Source organism: Astyanax mexicanus, chromosome 4 (assembly GCF_023375975.1).
Source record: "Astyanax mexicanus isolate ESR-SI-001 chromosome 4, AstMex3_surface, whole genome shotgun sequence".
NCBI lineage: Eukaryota > Metazoa > Chordata > Actinopteri > Characiformes > Acestrorhamphidae > Astyanax > Astyanax mexicanus.
The window spans coordinates 3,433,152-3,451,797 of record NC_064411.1 but is presented as its reverse complement, the minus strand read 5'-3'; the positions used below and the strand labels follow the sequence as shown (position 1 = coordinate 3,451,797).

The window sequence follows — 18,646 nt, the reverse complement described above, 5'->3', positions numbered from 1 at the left end:
AGTACAGCTGAGATAGCTTTAGGAATTTTGTTAATGAGCTTTTGGGGAGAAAGTCAGGTTTGATGGGGAGAGTGAAGGAAATGCACCTTGTTTTGTGTACAGTTTACAGTGTGAGCTGTTCCACCAAACAGACACTAGAGTTTAGTACAGGAGCATCAGGATCCAGTGTTGCGTTTGTCAGCTCTCTCTGGCAGCTCCTTCCCAGTGTGAAGCCCCGCCCTTCAACCTGAACCAAAGTGCAGTCCCTGCATGGAGCACCCTCTACTGCTCTGATAGGGTATTTACTTTTAGCATTTTTCATGACTTTATACAATTATCACTTTACAGGCCAAAGTTATATAATACTATATACCTATGTGTTTTTAATTTGTTTTCCTAAGTGTAATGTTTTAGAAAATGCATTTTAAAGGTATTTTATTTAAATATTACTTTTAGTTTGAATACTGTAGTGAATAATAGTTTAGATACAATAATTTCAGTGTATGGTGTCTAATACATTTTGTCCAAAGTAAATCCAGTATGAGAGGTGCCACTTTTTATGGGTAAAAGATGTTTTTCTTTAGTCCCGTCATCTTTATTTTTGTCAGTGGTGTGCAGTGAGGCCCTTCTAACCCTTCAGGGGTGACAATAGGTGCATGTAAATCATTACATAATATTTAATAAGCATATATTTTATAAATTAACTAAAATAAAAAGCAACTAATTTAAACTGACAGTGACTGACAGTGGTTCTAACCAATCAAAGCTTTTTAAAATGGCTTCTGCCCCCCTGTGTCTGCGTGGCCCTTCAGCTGGTTTTGAGAAGGGTGTAGTAATGAGTCTGTTACACACAAACACACACACACACACATACATACATATATATATATATATATATATATATATATATATATATATATATATATATATATATATATATATATATATATATAAAAAAAACAGTGGCTGTGAAAAAACTCAATCAGAGCTGGAGGAAGAAACACTGTAAGGAACCAGGATTCAAATATAAAAGGACTAACATTTTAATATTATTCATTTGTGTGAAACCAAAGTAATTATTATGTTGTATTTTTGTATGTTTAATTATTGTATTTAAGTATAAAGAAAGTTACTTTAGATACCAGTTTTTGTGAAACTAGGAATGTTGCATATGAAATGTTATTTATATTTATTACATTGTTACTTTGTGATGCAAATCATTATTATGTTACACATTTTCAGGATGTTTTTGGAACATTATATGTGAAAAGTTATAGTTTATCCTTTCAGGAATACTTTAAAAATATTGCTGACTATTAATACAGATTTTTCTGATAACTGCCCACTAGATGGAGACTCTGCTGTGTTGTTTTGTGTTTATATGAAGACATTCTAAAATCTGAAAACATTCTAAAATCTGACTAAACGATCTAAAAACCAGTCTAACCAGTTAATGTGATACACACCTCAGAAATACCTTCAGTTTATGAAGAGACGCTGCGTTACGACACAGACGACTGATTTTACTGCAGAATCCAGAAATATAAAGGTAGGATTAATATTTGATTAACTTTAAATGATCTCATTCTTATAAAAATATATTTCTTCTTACACAGTGAGTTTGATCCGGCAGTCTTGTTGAAGTTTGTAGGTTGAATTTTACTATGTTGTAAAAGAATCCCTGTGTGAAACAATAATGCCTCTGTTTTGGGTGAAGCTGATGTTTAGCTTTTTATTAGACAGATTTTATTAATCTCATTATTTCCATTAAACCTTAAAAGAAGGAAGTGATTTGTGGGTTTAGGTGGAAACCCTTTTTGTTTCTTTGTTTGGTTGAAACAGTTCAGTGTCTAAAATTTAAGTATTCAAGTACAATCATGACTAAAAGTGTTGGCACCCCTGAAATGATTTCTTTTGAGAGTATTGTAAATAGACACACAAAAAAAAACAGAAAAAACACCATGTAAAATATATATAACATTTCAAACAAAATTCCAAAATCAGACCAAACTAAATTATTGGCCCCTTTAAAATAATATTTGGTTGCACACCGCTTGAAAAAAACAAACACTGAAATCAGTTGTTTCCTGTAACCATTAAGGAGCTTCTTCCACCTCTCAGCTGGAACTCTGGACTCTTCTTCTGTAATCTGCTCCAGATCTCTCGTATCTGAAGGGTTTCTTCTCCCAACAGCAGTTTTAAGATCAGGTTTAAGATCTCTTCACCGGAGTTCAGTATGATTTGGGTCTGGACTCAATGCTGGAATCTTCAGAACTCTCCAGCTCTTTGTTTTGATCCATCTCTGGGTGCTTTTTGAAGTATTTTTGGGGTCATTGTCCCCTGTTTTCTGGGGGTTTATATGATATGTGGATTATGGCTGTAGTTCAGTGGAGTCTTTAGTGATTGATCTCAGAAAACTGGAATGCAGCTCAATGCTAGTGATTAGCCGGATCAGCAGTGAAGGTTGGAGGCTGGAAGCTGTTTTCAGAGCTGAGTTAGCGGCTGATGCTTGATAACAGATGGACGGCACTGTGCTGGTTAGATTATTATATTTTATATATTTATATATATATAGGAATATTATTAGTAGGTTCTGGGGTTTGATATGTGTAATGTATGGGGGATTTTAGGTTTGCCTGAGGCTGAATAGTGTAATAAGGTCTCTGGGTGTAAGGTGGATCATAAAGTGGGGAGGATCTAAAAATTGGATGCAACACAAACAATTTATTTACACAACATGGAAAGTCAAACTAAAAAATGGTAAAAAATGAAAAGAAAAGGATGGTGTAGGTTATTTGCATGCACTCTCTTTACACACCCTACTCAGACTCACTTTGGAGAAAATGTAAAAACTGTAAACCTGGAAAAGTTGATTGATCTTAAAGAGTTTGAGGCAAGTGATTGCCTACATTTTTTTAAGTAATGCATACTACAGAAAATCTATTTATTTAGGTAAGTTAAATCTAAATGCCTGTAAGAAACCTTTTGAGTTTAATTAATTTAAATCTAAAATAGTTATACTTAAAATATGCTGTAGTGTAAACTGTTCTACCCGGTTGTTTCAACTCAACATTTTAAGTGTTTTTTTTACTTTTTTACTTACATTTGTTGTGAAAGCTTAAAAAAACATATCACGATCAAGAAAGAAAATGTATGTGTATTTTTCCTCCTTTTTCATTAAAACAAGACAGTACTTTCAAGGAACCTAAAACCTAGTCTTAAATCTGGCCAATTAAAAAAAAGTAAGTAAGTAAGAAATGTTGTTCAGAAAATGGAAAAATGACCAAAATTATTTTTTTCAACTTAATACATTCTCAACATGTTCTGTGGTAGCAATTATTGAATTAAACAAATAAAAAATAACATTAATCTAGGTATTTTGCAAAATACAATACGTGTAATTTTTGGTAAAAACACACATTTAAAAATACAAACCACAAAGTGAAACAGCAGAACATTAACACTGTTAGCTAGTTAGTCTAGTTTGGATACTATCATGCTCAGAGTTATTCTTAAAAGCTGTTTACACAATGATATAACACAAAAATCCACAAAAAAAGTTCTTATATAGATATATATAAGAATATATATATATATAGAGGAACTTCGGGCTGCTCGTGAAGGAAAAAGAAACAGGAAAACGTCTCTACAGTAGTCTTCCATATCCCGCGTTTTTTAATTTTGGTACTGAATGGCCAGGCAGTTGGTGGCTGCAGTGAGTGTTTCTCCTTCTCCACACCACCATAAACTGGCTGTTTTCGGCTGTTTGAATAAGTGAAATCTGTTCAGAATAATGTAATGAACACTGCAACACTGAAAGAGTGTTGCAGTTAATAAAAATGTGTAAGAACAGCTAAACACAGCGCTACTCGTCAAACGCGGACAAGTGGAGAAGCTCCCAGATCTGCATGATTATAACATTCTAACTGGTGAATTATTTTAAACAGTTTGTTTTGTTACTTAAGGTTATAATAGTTTTGAATGCTTCATTATAGTTTAATTTTATTTTATTTTCACCTTTTCTCATCCAATTCAGTTAGTTTTAGTTGGTTTTTAGAGTGAACTCTACAGGTTTCCCCAATTTTCACCAAAATGATCAACTACCATCAACACCACCTGCTCTTAAACTGCTGGAGTGGAAATAGCGCTTATAAATAAATTAACAAACAAAAACTAAGGGTATTTTCAATTTCAGGTCATTGTAGTTAGTTTTATAAACTCTCAATTCAGTTCCATTAAGTTACTTTTTTCTTTTAATTACTGTTTTTATTAGTTTTAATAAACGAAAATGTTTTTTTACTTTCAGTTTGTTATTTCATTTGTTTTTTGTTAATGATAATACTTTGGTTATATAAAATATATTTGGTTATATTGTGATTATCATGCCAGAGCTTTATATAAAATAAATATAGCATTAAAAATAGGTGCCTGTGTCACAGACTATTTCCTGGTGCCCGAGGAATGTGGTGGGAAATCTTGGGTCGGGTCGGGTCCGGGCAGATAAACTGTTTTTTTTTTCTCCCAATTTGGTTATCCAATTGACCCACCCCTTTTTGTGCATCCCCATCACCGGTGGCACCTGTGACTCTTGGAGGATGTGGATGAGCAGACGCCTCCTCCGACGTGTGTGAGGTCAGTCAGCCCTTTTTTTTCAGCTGCTGCTGATGAATCATTGCCTGAGCAGCTAGCACGCTCGGAGGAAAGCACAGCGGCTAGGGTCCGATTCATCCGCTCCTGTGACGAACCTGTGACCTCCCGCTCATAGTGGCAGCGCATTAGACCGCTGGACCACTCGGCGCCCTGGGCAGGTAATCTAAGCTCTAATATTAATATATATCGAAACCGTACCGATACCGTGGCCCAAAAACCGCTCTAATGAAGTGTCAACCGGTGGATTAAATGTAATGTGGTGCCCATGTACAACTTCCGGCGCCGACGCGAGTGGCTGCCTGTTCCAGTAACTCCGTCTCCTTTGTGTGTTTTTTTTTAAAGTTTTTTACGTTTATTTATCGTCTCTGTGCTACTACACACATCTAGTGTGCATCTTATTTATATCCTAAGGATATTTTTATCGTAAGCATGCAGGGCAGCGAGGAATATCGGGTTTATTCCCGTGAAGAACTGCTGGCTCTACGACCCGCGGGACGTGGGGGCATTGTTCACACAATCCCGGGGGAACTGAGAAGGAAATACCGCGGTTGCAGGGCAGGAGCTAAGCTAAAGGCTAAGCTAACGGCTAAGAGGACGGAGAAGCGCTGGAGGTACAAACCCTCAGTTCCGTCGGTGGTTATGGGGAATGTAAACTCACTGACCAACAAAACCGACGAGGTAGCCTGTCTGGTGAAGAATCAGAAGCTCTACAGGGAGTGTAGCGTGCTGTGTTTCACCGAGACCTGGCTCAACCCCAACACGCCGGATGCTAACGTGGAGCTACCCGGCTTCTCTACAGTGAGAGCGGACAGGGACCCGGCGCTATGCGGCAAGCGGAAAGGTGGGGGGATCGCGCTCTTCATTAACAACAGATGGTGCAACCCTGGACATGTAAACGTGAAGGAGGTGATCTGCTGTCAGGATATTGAACTTTTAGCGGTGAGTCTCCGACCTTATTACATGCTGCGGGAGCTTTCTCACGCGATCCTCGTCTGTGTTTACATTCAGCCGAGAGCGGACGTGCAGGCGGCGTGTGACGTCATCCACTCCACCGTCGCAGCGCTGCAGACCCAGTACCCTGACGCCTTCTATGTGATTACTGGAGATTTTAATCACGTAACGCTGGACTCTACCCTGCCTGCCTTTTTCCAGTTTGTGGACTGTCCAACCAGGAATAACAGAACCATAAACTTGCTGTATGCTAATTTGAAGGATGCATACAGGGCTATTCCACTACCACCGCTGGGGAAATCAGATCACAACCTGGTCTTCCAGCAGCCTCAGTACAAACCACTGGTACTGAGGCAGCCCACTACCACACGCTCATTCAGAGTCTGGTCTCCTGAAGCAGAGGAAGCCCTAAGGGACTGCTATGACACCACTGACTGGAGCGTGCTGCTGCACCCACATGGCGAGGACATTGAGGGGTGACTCACTGTGTTACAGACTACTTGAATTTCTGTATGGATGTTGCTGTTCCCACAAAGACTGTACGCTGATTTCCAAACAACAAACCCTGGATTACCAGTACCGTCAAGGACCTCCTCAACCAAAAGAAGAGGGTGTTCAAAGATGGAAATCTGGTAGAGCTAAAGCGCGTACAGAGGGAACTCAAGGTACGTCTTAAAGAGGCCAAGGAGTCTTACAGGAAAAAGGTGGAAAGAAAGCTGCAAGATAACAACATGAAGGAGGTCTGCTATGAAAACCATCACTGGGTGCAAGAACAACAACGGCAATCCAGTAGATGGGGGTGTGGACAGAGCAAACCAGTTTAACAACTTTTACAACAGGTTTGAATGTCCTCCTGCTGCCCCCTCCTCCTACCCTCCTGCATCATCACCATCATTTCCACCACCATCACCTCCAACTCCACCATCACCCTCACCTCCATCTTCATCACCACCACCACTCTCTCCTCCATCATCATCTTCATCAGCACCATCCTCCTCACTTCCTCCATCTTCATCTTCATCACCACTACCATCACCCCCACCTCCACAATCTTCATCAGCACCAACACCACCCTCACCTCCACCATCTTCATCATCACCAACATCAACACTATCAGCTGGCAGACAAATCAGCTCCACCAGTCCACCAGCCTTTACTGCAGACGAAGTCAGGAGACAGCTGAGGAGACTTCACCCCAGGAAGACAGCTGGCCCGGACAGAGTGTCCCCCAGAAAGTGGTAACACTTACTAATGCTAGATAGTAAGCCAACATAGGTTAGCTAAATTAGCCTTAATGCTGGATTTGGATTTTAAACTATATTAAGTTGTAAATTCGTGTTAGCTAGCTAGTTCTCCAAATAAGATAGCCAGCTAGTGTAACTTTAGCTCGACTTCATTGTTTAGTCAGGAAATGGCGCCAAAACAGGGATGTAGCTGGTATTAGCAGCCTGTTTTTAATAATGTTAGCTCAACATTAACTAGCTGGCTAAATTTGGTGCATGACTAGCTAACCTAGGTTAACTAACTAGCTTAGCTAACTGCCTGGGTAAACTATGGAAGCCCATTCCTGCCACCTAAAAAAAAATTAATAATCCAGCCCTTTTTTTTTTTACTATTAAGTATATTATATTTATATATTTTGAGATACTAAGTCATTATTTTGGTATACTGTCTCAATATTTCGAGATACTATCTCATTATTTTGAGATAGTATGTCATTATTTTTAGATACTATTTCAATATTCTGAGATATTGAGAAATATTGGTGCTTTTAGAAGAATCATACAATATCAAAATAAGCCTCCGGAGAGATTAGATTAATTTAATAACACACTGGACTTCTATTTTAGTGTGTTAAAGAGAGTGGCTGTGGCTCCGAAGATTCTGTATGGTATGTATGTGTATAATTGAGCAGAACAGCGATGTGGAACTCAATTAGTCAACTCCTTACTGTTACAGCAGAAAACAGTTCACAAAATGATGACGTAGTATCTCAAAATAATGACTTACTATCTCAAAATAATGACTTAGTATGTCAAAATAATGAGAGCAGTTTACTTAATAATAATTTAAAAAATGTGCTGGATTATTTTTACTTTTTTAGGTGGCGGGAACATGCTTCCATAGTTTACTCAATAGTTTAATAAAATAAAAAAAATGCATAGATAACCCAGTTAGTTAGCTATCTGTGAGAGTAGAGTGGCGTGCTGGAGATAGAGAGTTAAGGCACTATATTTTTAAGATTTCTCATGTTTAATTTCTTCTCAAATTTGTTTTCAGAACCAAGAAACTGCAACAAGTTTTTTTTCAAGTTCTTGCCACCATCTACAGGGATGAGAGAGAATATTCAAGGAAGATCTATGATGTTGGCAACACTGAGCATCTTATTGAAACAGCATCGGCAGAACAACTTGGATATGTTGTTGTGAGAATTCTAAAATTCAACCCACAATTGCAGGAATTTATTGACGTAGATAGGAATGTAGACATCAGGAACTTAGATAGATTCCAGCTGTTCTTATCATGCAAAGAGACTGAATCATCTCAACCTATGGCCACTTCAGTGTCCCAAGCTCAGGTATTTACATTTATATTGTATTACTGCATTTGTTTTTTGTTTTTTTTTTAGAAAGTACATTTAGTAGATGCTGATTTTCTTTGTGCAGCATACTCAAGTTTCACAAGAGCATGAAAAACTGAGGTCCATTTTGGAAAAGAAAGCACCAGAGACACTTGATGAACTCAAAACCAAAGGCACTGTGACAGAAAAAGCAAGAATAAAGCTTGTTAAATTATGTGTATCTGACCTGGTGGAAAAGCATGGATTGTGAGTAAAACAAACCACCTTTTTAACATATTCAAGAAAAGTAAAAAAAAAAAAATACAGCAAATTATAGTGGCTTGTATAACACTGCTAAAGTACAGCAGAGTAAATGCTTTATATTTAAGTTTTGAGTTGGTTTTGTTGTTCTTCTATTAATTACTTATCCAACAAGTACTGAAAAAGTGGCTCTAGCAAAGAACATCATCGCTGTCTTCCCTGAGAGTCCAGGTGGATGGAAACGGGGAAGGATTTGTAAGCACATGCTTTGGTTCTCAGTTGTAGATTGTACAAAATCATATTGATTGTTTTTAAAATTGGGCATGATTCTTGCTCATGCATGTTATGTTATTTATGTTGTGGTTAGCTTATGTAAGGATAAGCATCTGCTCAAATTTAAATAATAATAAAACTGCTCTTCAGATATTTTTTTTCATGTCAATTAGTGTATTTGTGTACATAAATTAAATCTGAAAACTAGAGATTGAAACAAAAAAAATTTAAATCCTTAAGACTAACAAACGCAACAGTGTCCCTAGCATCTTTTGTAAATGCCATTTTTTTTTATTTCTTAATTTTGTACTGCAGTTAAATGCCAAAAGTAAAAAGTGAAGTGGCATCTAATTATTTGTATTTTTTATGTGATTTGTTTGGTACATTACTCTTAGCTTTAGTACAACATTTGAAAATATATAGTTTTTTCCAGAGATGTATGTTATTCTTATTTATTAACAACATTATCTTACCAGTAGCTGCTCTTACTGTTTTTTCTGTTATGCTTTTGACTTTTTTTTATGCCAGGAGCACTTTTACGATCCAGATTCTCATTCTGGATTTTTGGAAATGAGACTGCGCAACATTCGTCGAAAGCTAGAAGATGGTCAGCGGCGTTATAGGTCAAACAAACGACGCTGTGAAGATGGTCCTAATCCGGACAAGGAGGAGGAAGATGGTAGTGGGACAAGTGAGTGGATCAACTTGATGAAAAGGCTCAGGCCTTCTACAGACAACATTTCATCGATCAAAGCAGCAATGCAGAAAACCTTCACCTGGCGCAGATCATGGATAGCCAAACATTCCCCCTCCCTGTCTGAAATCTTTGAGGAATACCCACGCTTCTTGGATATGCCAACTCTGGTAGGTACATTACATTTTGCTTTTTCATTAGGGCTCACTGTCAGTTTTATGCCATGTGTAATGTAAATAACTTGATAATATTGTTAAGGGTTATTATATAACACCGTTTAGCTGAAAAACATGTGCACTCATGGAGGTGATATGAATTTCTCAGTCAGTTAATTTATGATAAAAGTGAAAAAAGGTCTGTGGCCTGTTTGGAACTCAGTTTGGCAATTTGTGTGTTATAGCTGGTATTATGTACCTAAATTAAAGTGTCTCATTTTTTTGTTTCTTAAAAGCTTGATACAGAGTTTGGTAAAATGTTTGAGGGAAAAGGAGATTTGTTCTTTAGAAGATGGGAGGCTACCATCATTCCCAAGTTGAAGGCAATTGCCATCATGGAGACAGGTGATCTTGCATCTCTTAAGGCAGTGTTTCTCAACCAGGGTGCCGCGGCACCCTGGGGTGCCGTCTGGCTTCATCGGGGGTGCCGTCAAAATATTGCGCCTCACGTGCATATTTCCTTTCCAGAGTCAGCTCGTGTCGGGGTGTGTCCCAAATCACAGGCAGCACTAATCGCGCTAATTGTGACGCGCTATTTTATTTCATATTCCGCCAGCAACACCCCCCGTTCTCACCTGAAGTACTGCGCCAGCACCCCCCCCCCCCCCGTTCTCACCTGAAGTACTGCAACAGCACCCCCCCCCCCCTTCTCACCTGAAGTACTGCGCCAGCAATCCCCCTCCCCCCCCCCCCCCCCGTAAACTGGGGTGCCTTGACATCTCGCATATATTTAAAGGGTGACGTGATAGAAAAAAGGTTGAGAAACACTGTCTTAAGGACATGGAAAACCAGAATGAAGGTATATATTTTCAAATATAACTCTCATTAGATTTCACATATAATGCTACAGCCTCTGTGTAATCTTATTTTATTTGTGTCTGTGTCTCATTTTCAGATGAGAAGTGTTACACTATGCTTGTAGTCCTTACACATCTTCTGCCACCAGTTGCAATGAGTCGCTGTTGAGTGAAGTTTGCATTAAAATTCCTTGTTGATTTTGTTCCAGTAAGTCCATCTATCGATTTGTCTGTCTATCTAGAATAATTTTATTATAAGATACATTTTGCCTTTTTTAGTAAACAAATAAATCATAAAGGACATTGAAGGTGGCTGATTTAGTTTAATCAATTGTGAAAGTATGTAATTGTGTACATGCTTATTAACTGGAGTAACATAAAATTTAGAAACTGTTAAATCGGTCGTTTGTATTTTTAGTAAGTGTTTGCAGTAACAACTGATTAAACTCAAATTTTGGTTTCTTTTGTTTGGTTACATTTTAGGCTGGAAGCAGCATTGCTTCTCTTTGTGATGTCTGTCCTTCACAGACCCACCAGCCCCAGCTAATCTGTGTTGGAAATCTGAGGGCTGCCGCAAAGCAACATGTCATCGTTGGAAAGAGTGACCGAATCACTGTTCCCCTTGAAGAAGGACTGACATCTGCTGTGGACAAGCTATTTAAGCTCTACTGGGTGTGTAACCTGGCCTATCCATGTCAGCTAAGCTCCATGTTCTGCTTCTTTGAACACATCTATGACATGCCTCTCTCAACTAGCCGGAAAGCTAAGGTACTGAAGCTCATTTCGAAGTTTAAAGCATCACAATTCACAGCATAATGTACATTTGTCCAGAATGTCGACAGTCACAATTCACAGAAGTAAAGAAGCTAATTTGGCATCTTCGTGAAATACATGCATTGTCAAAGGGACTGAACTTCATTCTTATTTGCAGCCAGGATGGTTGTCCAAGGACTTACCACAACATCAAATCATTTACTAAGCATCTTTACAGAGATCACCAGTTAACATGTACCACCGTGCACTATTTGTTACTTCACATACTGTACTTGGCCTAACATATAGAACAGGTGGTGTGCTGCCACTTAAAACCAAACACTGTGGAGAATGTTTGTTTGGTGAGATAATTCACATCATACCACGGGCTGATGCTGAGTCCTTTTTGATGTTTATCTGCATTCTTTCAATTGAGTACTTTGATGAGCATTTTTATGCATATGTCAAGCGAACCAATGACTATGAAATGATCAGCTTAGATGATGCTTCAGATGTTAGGCCTCTTGATGTACTAGCCATTTACAACACAGACAAGCTGTACTTGAATCCAAGATCCAAATTGTTTAGCCTCACGTTTTGTAGTTCTGTTTTTATAAAAAGGGAATTTTATTTCTGTACTGATGTTCAATGTTAAATTCATCAGGTTTTCTAAAAATACGTGAGAACAATGAACAATTGTGACTAATTTTATATGAGCTATGTTTTATACACCCCTTTACTGTTTGGACTTTTGTTTTTAGGTGTTCATTATCACAAAAGACAATGAATTAGTCACAAGCATGCATGTTTTTACATTTAAAATATCTAAAAAACATCTAGTTAATTTATTACTTACTCCAAACGAAACTGATTTTGAACTGTAACAAACATGACTGTTTTTACATTTAAAAATGTTACAAACACGTGAATGTTAATTCATTGCTAATTCCAAAAGAAAATTGAACCATATACAGGCATGATAATAAAAATGGAATTGAATTAATTCGTTTCATGCTTTTTTTTAACATATTTGATACATTATCTTGATTATGCATAATCAACACAAGTTGATTGTAAAAAATTACACATTTGTGAGTTCATTAGCCTGACACATTTAGTGTGTAAAATTGGATTACACACTGGATGTGTCAGAATCAACACAACATGTGTCGTCTCTGAGCACACTCGCACAATGTGTTAAAATTAGACACAGTCTGAGTCATTTTTGACACATTTCTTTTTAGAGTGTACGTAAAAGACTTCCTAAAATCAAACTTGGGTAAAGGGAGGAACTAGAAGAGTTTGTGATACAGGGAGGAAAAAAAAGAAGCGAGGCAGAGCTCAGGGTAAAAACTGGCATACATTTATTTTTATGTAAAACTAAGATCCAACACTGAGTGACTGTAGACAGGTGTTTCAATTTCATTGTCCAACCCCGGTATGTCCCAAATGTGTCTATAAACTGGGTATAGGATATATATATGATATCTCTATAAATTTTATAAAACATATTTTCTTTTTGTTTGTTTTTTTGTTTTCAGATCAGAAAGTCATTTTGTAATGTTTGTAATAATACTTTTTATTATTTTAAGCAATGTCTTTTTTTCCACAGATCTTTCAGACACATCCCATGTAAAAATGTCCCCAGAACTCGTCAAGCTAGTCATACGGTTAGCTTATTAGAATAGGCAGCAGTGACTTCATTTAACTCACAATAGAAAAAAGGGCAATTCTGTTTATACTCTTTTTCCTAAAGTTCATATTAATACTTGTAAAGGGTTAATCATTTAGTGGGTGTTAACATATGAACAGCTCAGGCATGAGGGATTGTGGTAGCTGCCTACCGTTTCATACACAGCCAGTCTATCTCTGCTCTCTCCTACTGGTATGCAGATTAGCTACGTGTCAAACGGTCAGGTTGTTACCGTCATTTAATGGTCCATATTATGTCAATTTACATTTGAGATTTGTAGGTATGAACATACACATATTCACACACATATTTTTTCACAGTTTATTTTTTCACCTGCATATCCGATTAGCCTAAATTTTACCCTGTATATTTAATTCCCAGCGCCAGAGAGCTTTATTTTTGTGATAAATATTTCTTAAAACTGCATTGACACTAATGTGGTGACGTGTTTGTGTGTGTTGTGTTGGTACATGTAGATCAGGTGCAGCAGTGCTGCTGGGGTTTTCAAACACAGGGTTCAAACACCTTTTACCATGTAAAATTCAAGCACTTTCAAGTTTTTTTCAGCATATTTCAGTAAAGTGGAAAATTAATGATAACGGTGATATCTCAAAACTGTGATTCAGCGATAATCAATATATTGCAAAACTATTCTCCACACTTCACAGCGACTGAGCTACTGAGAAAAACTACTTATTAGTAAGTAAATAGCAGGAGTTATGGATTTATTGGTGTCAGTTTCACACAAGTTAAATACCAATGTTCTCAAAATACTGAGTATCTCCAAATGATGAGAGTATCTCAAAATAATGAGATAGCATCCAATAAATTTCTTTCCACTTCACGATTGTCTCCCACTTGAAAGATTATTGATCTACTGTTCGAATTATGATGTATCTGGCATGATACGTCATAAAGAAGAAAAGGAGATCCAGTCCAAAATTGTAGTTCCGTCAGATTTTATTCAAAGAATCTTCTGAGCAAAACAGTTTTTTTGGATACATCAAAAATTTAGTAAAAAGATTATTGAAAAATTGAATTGAAATAAAAAGGTGAAAATAAGAGGAAAACCCCAAAGGTGAGAAAAGTTGGGGTTTCCAGAGTTCTCGGCTGTGTGACCAGGACCTGTGGCTCTGTAGTCCCTCTCGGGAGAAGCTCTCCCGCCCAACTCTACTCTTCTTCCTAGACAGAGTCTAATAAAAACAGGCATTCGCCTGGCCTCAGTCTAATAGTGTGTGAGGAGGCTCCTCACACCCCCCGGATCCTGATACTGATAAGCAGTTATTCATCCTATACGTCAGCCGAGAACTCGTTCACCCCAACCTTATCAGACTATAGATTACATGTACAGAAACTCATGGTTCTGCTGGAAAAAATCAATCATGCTAAGTTGCAAGAAAAACGGCCTTGCTTTGAGCACAAGGACACAATATACATACATTCTAAGTCACAATGTGAATCATCATGAATCGTGCTAAATGCTTGAATAACATACTGATTAAGTGAAATGCTGATTTAGTTACACACAGATTAACCCTTTAATCAATGAACAATGAACATAGTAAGGCAAAACTCCTCCGTATTCTTACACACTTGTTGTTAATTCTTCACAAAAAACAAACCAAAAAATCATATATTTATGTTTGAAGCCCAAAATGTGGCAAAAGTTTGAAAAGTTCAAGGGGGGGCCGAATACTTTTGCAAGGCACTGTATATAGTGGTTGCTTGAATGTATGTTTGGCTGTGTACAAAAGCTTTTGGCTAAATGCTTAAGTTGAAAGAATAGATAAGATTGCAGATCTTGCAATATAAAAGCCTTTTATTGAATCACATAGATATGAATATGAGTAAATACATAAGGTGATGTAAAACAACGATAATAGCTGGTACTGGATAAAACAATCAATAAAGTAAATGGATTAGATATTTTTAGTACCTTTAGAGATATAAAAAAACCCTTTAGCAAAACGATACCAAATAAGGAAAAGATAACAGAGTATATAACTTTAGCAACACAACACAACCAAATATCCCTGTAGATTAACTTGCAGATTTTTAATCAGACTGACTGAACCATAGACCAATGAGAAAACCAGTAGAGCAGGGGTGTCAAACTCATTTTGGCCGAGGGCCACATTGGCATATTGGCTGTCCTCTGAGGGCCAGATGTAACTTATAAATGTAATAAAATGTAACCAAATGTAATATAAAATGAATGTAATTACTCCTTAATGTTAAATAACTCTCAATATACTATTTATTCAATCAAATCTTACAGTTGCATGGAAAAAATGTTTGCTTGTTGCTCTATTAACATAAATCCTTTTAATTTGTCATGTTATGAAATCCAAAAACTCCATCAATCAAGAACCAAACTAGTCAAGTGAATAGAAATGACATCAAATAAGTTCTATTAACTTTGATCAAAACGTTTGATACTGAAATCAGGCTTAATAAATATAAAATTAAAAAGTGTGAGCTGTTAAGAACATGTGATAGATTTAGCATTTCCTCAGATTTAGCAGTTCCTCATACAACCACTAGTCGGAGCTGCAGCAGCACAAGCCCGCAGTCTTTACTGAATCAGAGCTACAGCCCAGCCACGGGCTACAGGGCTCAGCTGAGCCAGTCTGGAGCGTTTTTAAAGTTCTTCCGTGTATGAAATAAAGATTTTAACCCCACTAACCGAATAATACGACTCTCTACAGTTCATCTTTCAGCCCAAGCAGCTAACAGCAGCAGTTTAGAGCAGCCGTCACGGAGTCACTGCTCGGATTACATTATAAACAGGTCAGTTAGCGCGCTGCTAACCTCAGGATGTTTATAACTACGGAGTTTAGAACACACCACGGCTGCAAGGTTAGACTGTAAGCAGTAAGCCGTAACTTCACGGGTAATACAATCGACAAGCATTGTGGGAAAAGTAGTTTTTGGTCAAAGAACGCTTCTGACCTATTTATTATAGACACTAAGATCTTACAAGCTCTCGCTTGGATGTGGCCACATTTGGCCCGCGGGCCTTGTGTTTGACACATGTGCAGTAGAGGGAATCAAGGATCCTGCAGTCTTACTGCTGCATAGCCTGCTGAGTGTTGCTTTCAGTATGGAAACTACAGCTAGACCGTTTTTTTTTTTTTTTTTTTTTTAACTCTGAAAAGGATTTTGTTGGCCTTTTGTTGCAAGCTAAGAATATTCTCTACTCCTAAGAATACTCTACTCCTTTAAACTACGACATCTAAATTTTAAAAGACTAAGTAATGCTAATCTAACATCTGGAGCAAACACTGGCAGTGCCCTCGCTCCAACTACAAACTACAAACGTGGAGTGGAGGAAAAAATAAAGAAAGTTTTTATATGTAAACAATTGAGAATGTGTTAAGGCTGTAAATGACATAAGTTGACCAAATGATCATTTCCTACTTATGGCAAAGCATATTCAATTTTTAAACCTAAAAATGTCCCAGAATGATAAAATCCTCACTTTTGTTTATTATTAGTTCTAAAGCTAATGCTGAGATTTAATATACGATTTTACTCTGAGCTAGCATCATCGCTTTACTATTTATTCAGCATATTACTGAAAAAATTGTAAAAATGTATGTTCCTAGTTTATGCTGTTAGTGGTACCATTTATGATTCTGTGTGTAAAAACTTCTTAAAACACAACACTAAGTGTTGAAGAGCTCTGCAGGCATTAACTAATGTAGGTATACAAACATACATAAAAACACAGCATGAAATTCAGTAAACATCATCTCTGGATAAGATTCATTTTTCTGAACCTGTAAAAAGCCATTTTTAAATGAAGTTCTTGTAACAGAGTGAAGATTTTGTGCATGATGAGGTGTTTTTGGCTGTCTGAAAGATTTAAGGTTTGCATTTTTTATGGCAGAGGAACAGATTTGGGATACTTTTCTATCTTTTGTGAATGCACTGATGTAATATAAGTTCACTCTGTAAAGTAAAACTCTTCCCACAGTCTGAGCAGTATTACGGTTTCTCTCCTGTGTGAATGCGCTGGTGTATTTTGAGAGTACTCTGTTGATTAAAACTCTTCCCACAGTCTGAGCAGTGATACGGTTTCTCTCCTGTGTGAATGCGCTGGTGTATTTTGAGATAACTCTGTTGAGTAAAACTCTTCCCACAGTCGAAACAGTAATACGGTTTCTCTCCTGTGTGAATGCGCTGGTGTATTTTGAGAGTACTCTGTTGATTAAAACTCTTCCCACAGTCTGAGCAGTGATACGGTTTCTCTCCTGTGTGAATGAGCTGGTGTATTTTGAGATTACTCTGTTGATTAAAACTCTTCCCACAGTCGAAACAATAATACGATTTCTCTCCTGTGTGAATGCGCTGATGCAGTTTGAGAGTACTCTGTTGATTAAAACTCTTCCCACAGTCTGAGCAGTGATACGGTTTCTCTCCTGTGTGAATGCGCTGGTGTTTTTTGAGATTACTCTGTTTAGTAAAACTCTTCCCACAGTCTGAGCAGTGATACGGTTTCTCTCCTGTGTGAACGCGCTGGTGCAGTTTGAGAGTACTCTGTTGATTAAAACTCTTCCCACAGTCTGAGCAGTGATACGGTTTCTCTCCTGTGTGAATGCGCTGGTGATTTTTGAGAGTACTCTGTTGAGTAAAACTCTTCCCACAGTCTGAGCAGTGATACGGTTTCTCTCCTGTGTGAATGCGCTGGTGTTTTTTGAGATCACTCTGTTTAGTAAAACTCTTGACAGAGTGCTGATGTTTCTCCATGTTGGGACTTGGCTCCATCTGTCTGTGAAATGTAGCAAACAATTTCTGCGTTTTCAGGAGATTCTTCTGGATGGCTTGTGCTTCACCTCTTTCAGCAGTTTAACACTGTTCTTTATTAAATATCCTGGTTGTTTATTCTGGAAAAACAAAGAAAAAAAATTTTGTGTATTAAAATAAAAGCAGGTCAATTAACCAAAAAGAATTACCTACATTAGTTACACTATATGGAGAAAAATACTGGGACACCTTCATACTCCAATAAAGGCTTCAGTACTTTTATCCCATTATAAATTCACAGACATTTTAATATGTAGTTGTATCTTGACTGTCAGCAGGCTGCAGCTGCAAAATGTATGTAGCAGAAACACTGCTGCTGTCCTGAGCACTGAATACAGTGTTATACTACTACTTTAGTATCACACTTTACACTATAATCCATACTACTAAAACTTGAAGCTCGGCTGCGCTCCGGTCCACACCTAGAACCTCCCGCTATGAAGCCGAGCGGAGCGCAGTGCGGCCGAACCGAGTTCCTCGATTAGGCTCGGCCCTGATGCAGAATTTTAGATTTTAGATGCAGAATGAGCACACCTGATGCTTCCACAAGTGATTAAACAGGAGAGATAGTTGAGGGAGGCAGGTCTAATTCAGTGGTTCGGCTTTCAAAGGTCTGATAAACTTCAGCTTGCTCCCAATTGTGCCGGAAAGTGGAGTTGACTAGCAACGGTAATGCATCTAATCTGTTCCACCACCTCAAGCAGTTTCACTACACACAATATCTTCCTTATTCTGGTTGAAGCACTTATGTAGTTTATGTTGTTTCTAAGTTATTTATAGTTGATATAGGTTTGTTTATTTGACGGTGATATCGTGTTCCTTTTATATAAATGAAGGCTTTCTGCATTCTTTATCCTGGATGAGGCACTTTTGTTTTGATCTGTTAAATATGTTTACAAAAGGATAAGAAGCTCTGCCTCTGTTGTAATGTAAAGTTATTTATATTGGTAAAATGTAAATAGGTTATTGGTTTGTGTTTGACAGAGATGTCATGTTTTTATATTGCTACAT

General features: G+C 37.5%; 4 protein-coding genes across 5 annotated transcripts in view; 3 read left to right on the top strand and 1 right to left on the bottom strand.

Moving 5' to 3' along the window:
• The window catches only part of LOC125801477 (zinc finger protein 239-like), a 558,408-nt gene that overhangs the window by 84,916 nt on the left and 454,846 nt on the right, over positions 1–18,646 (bottom strand). The window contains exon 3 of the mRNA XM_049478254.1: positions 15,779–17,715. Coding sequence (XP_049334211.1) covers positions 16,817–17,596 — 780 coding nt within the window. The 5' untranslated portion in view covers positions 17,597–17,715 and the 3' untranslated portion in view covers positions 15,779–16,816. The remainder of the gene's footprint in view (positions 1–15,778; positions 17,716–18,646) is intronic.
• The window catches only part of LOC125801347 (zinc finger protein 271-like), a 773,213-nt gene that overhangs the window by 384,213 nt on the left and 370,354 nt on the right, over positions 1–18,646 (top strand). The window lies entirely within an intron of this gene.
• The window catches only part of LOC111194581 (zinc finger protein 239-like), a 693,226-nt gene that overhangs the window by 304,226 nt on the left and 370,354 nt on the right, over positions 1–18,646 (top strand). The gene's annotated exons all lie outside the window — the stretch shown is intronic.
• On the top strand, positions 4,351–10,549 carry LOC125801631 (uncharacterized). Its single transcript, XM_049478405.1, has 8 exons — positions 4,351–5,357; positions 5,471–6,818; positions 7,861–8,158; positions 8,247–8,407; positions 8,577–8,656; positions 9,222–9,538; positions 9,820–9,928; positions 10,479–10,549. The coding sequence occupies exons 3-8, from the start codon at positions 8,132–8,134 to the stop codon at positions 10,547–10,549; spliced, it is 765 nt and encodes a 254-aa protein (XP_049334362.1). The 5' UTR covers positions 4,351–5,357; positions 5,471–6,818; positions 7,861–8,131.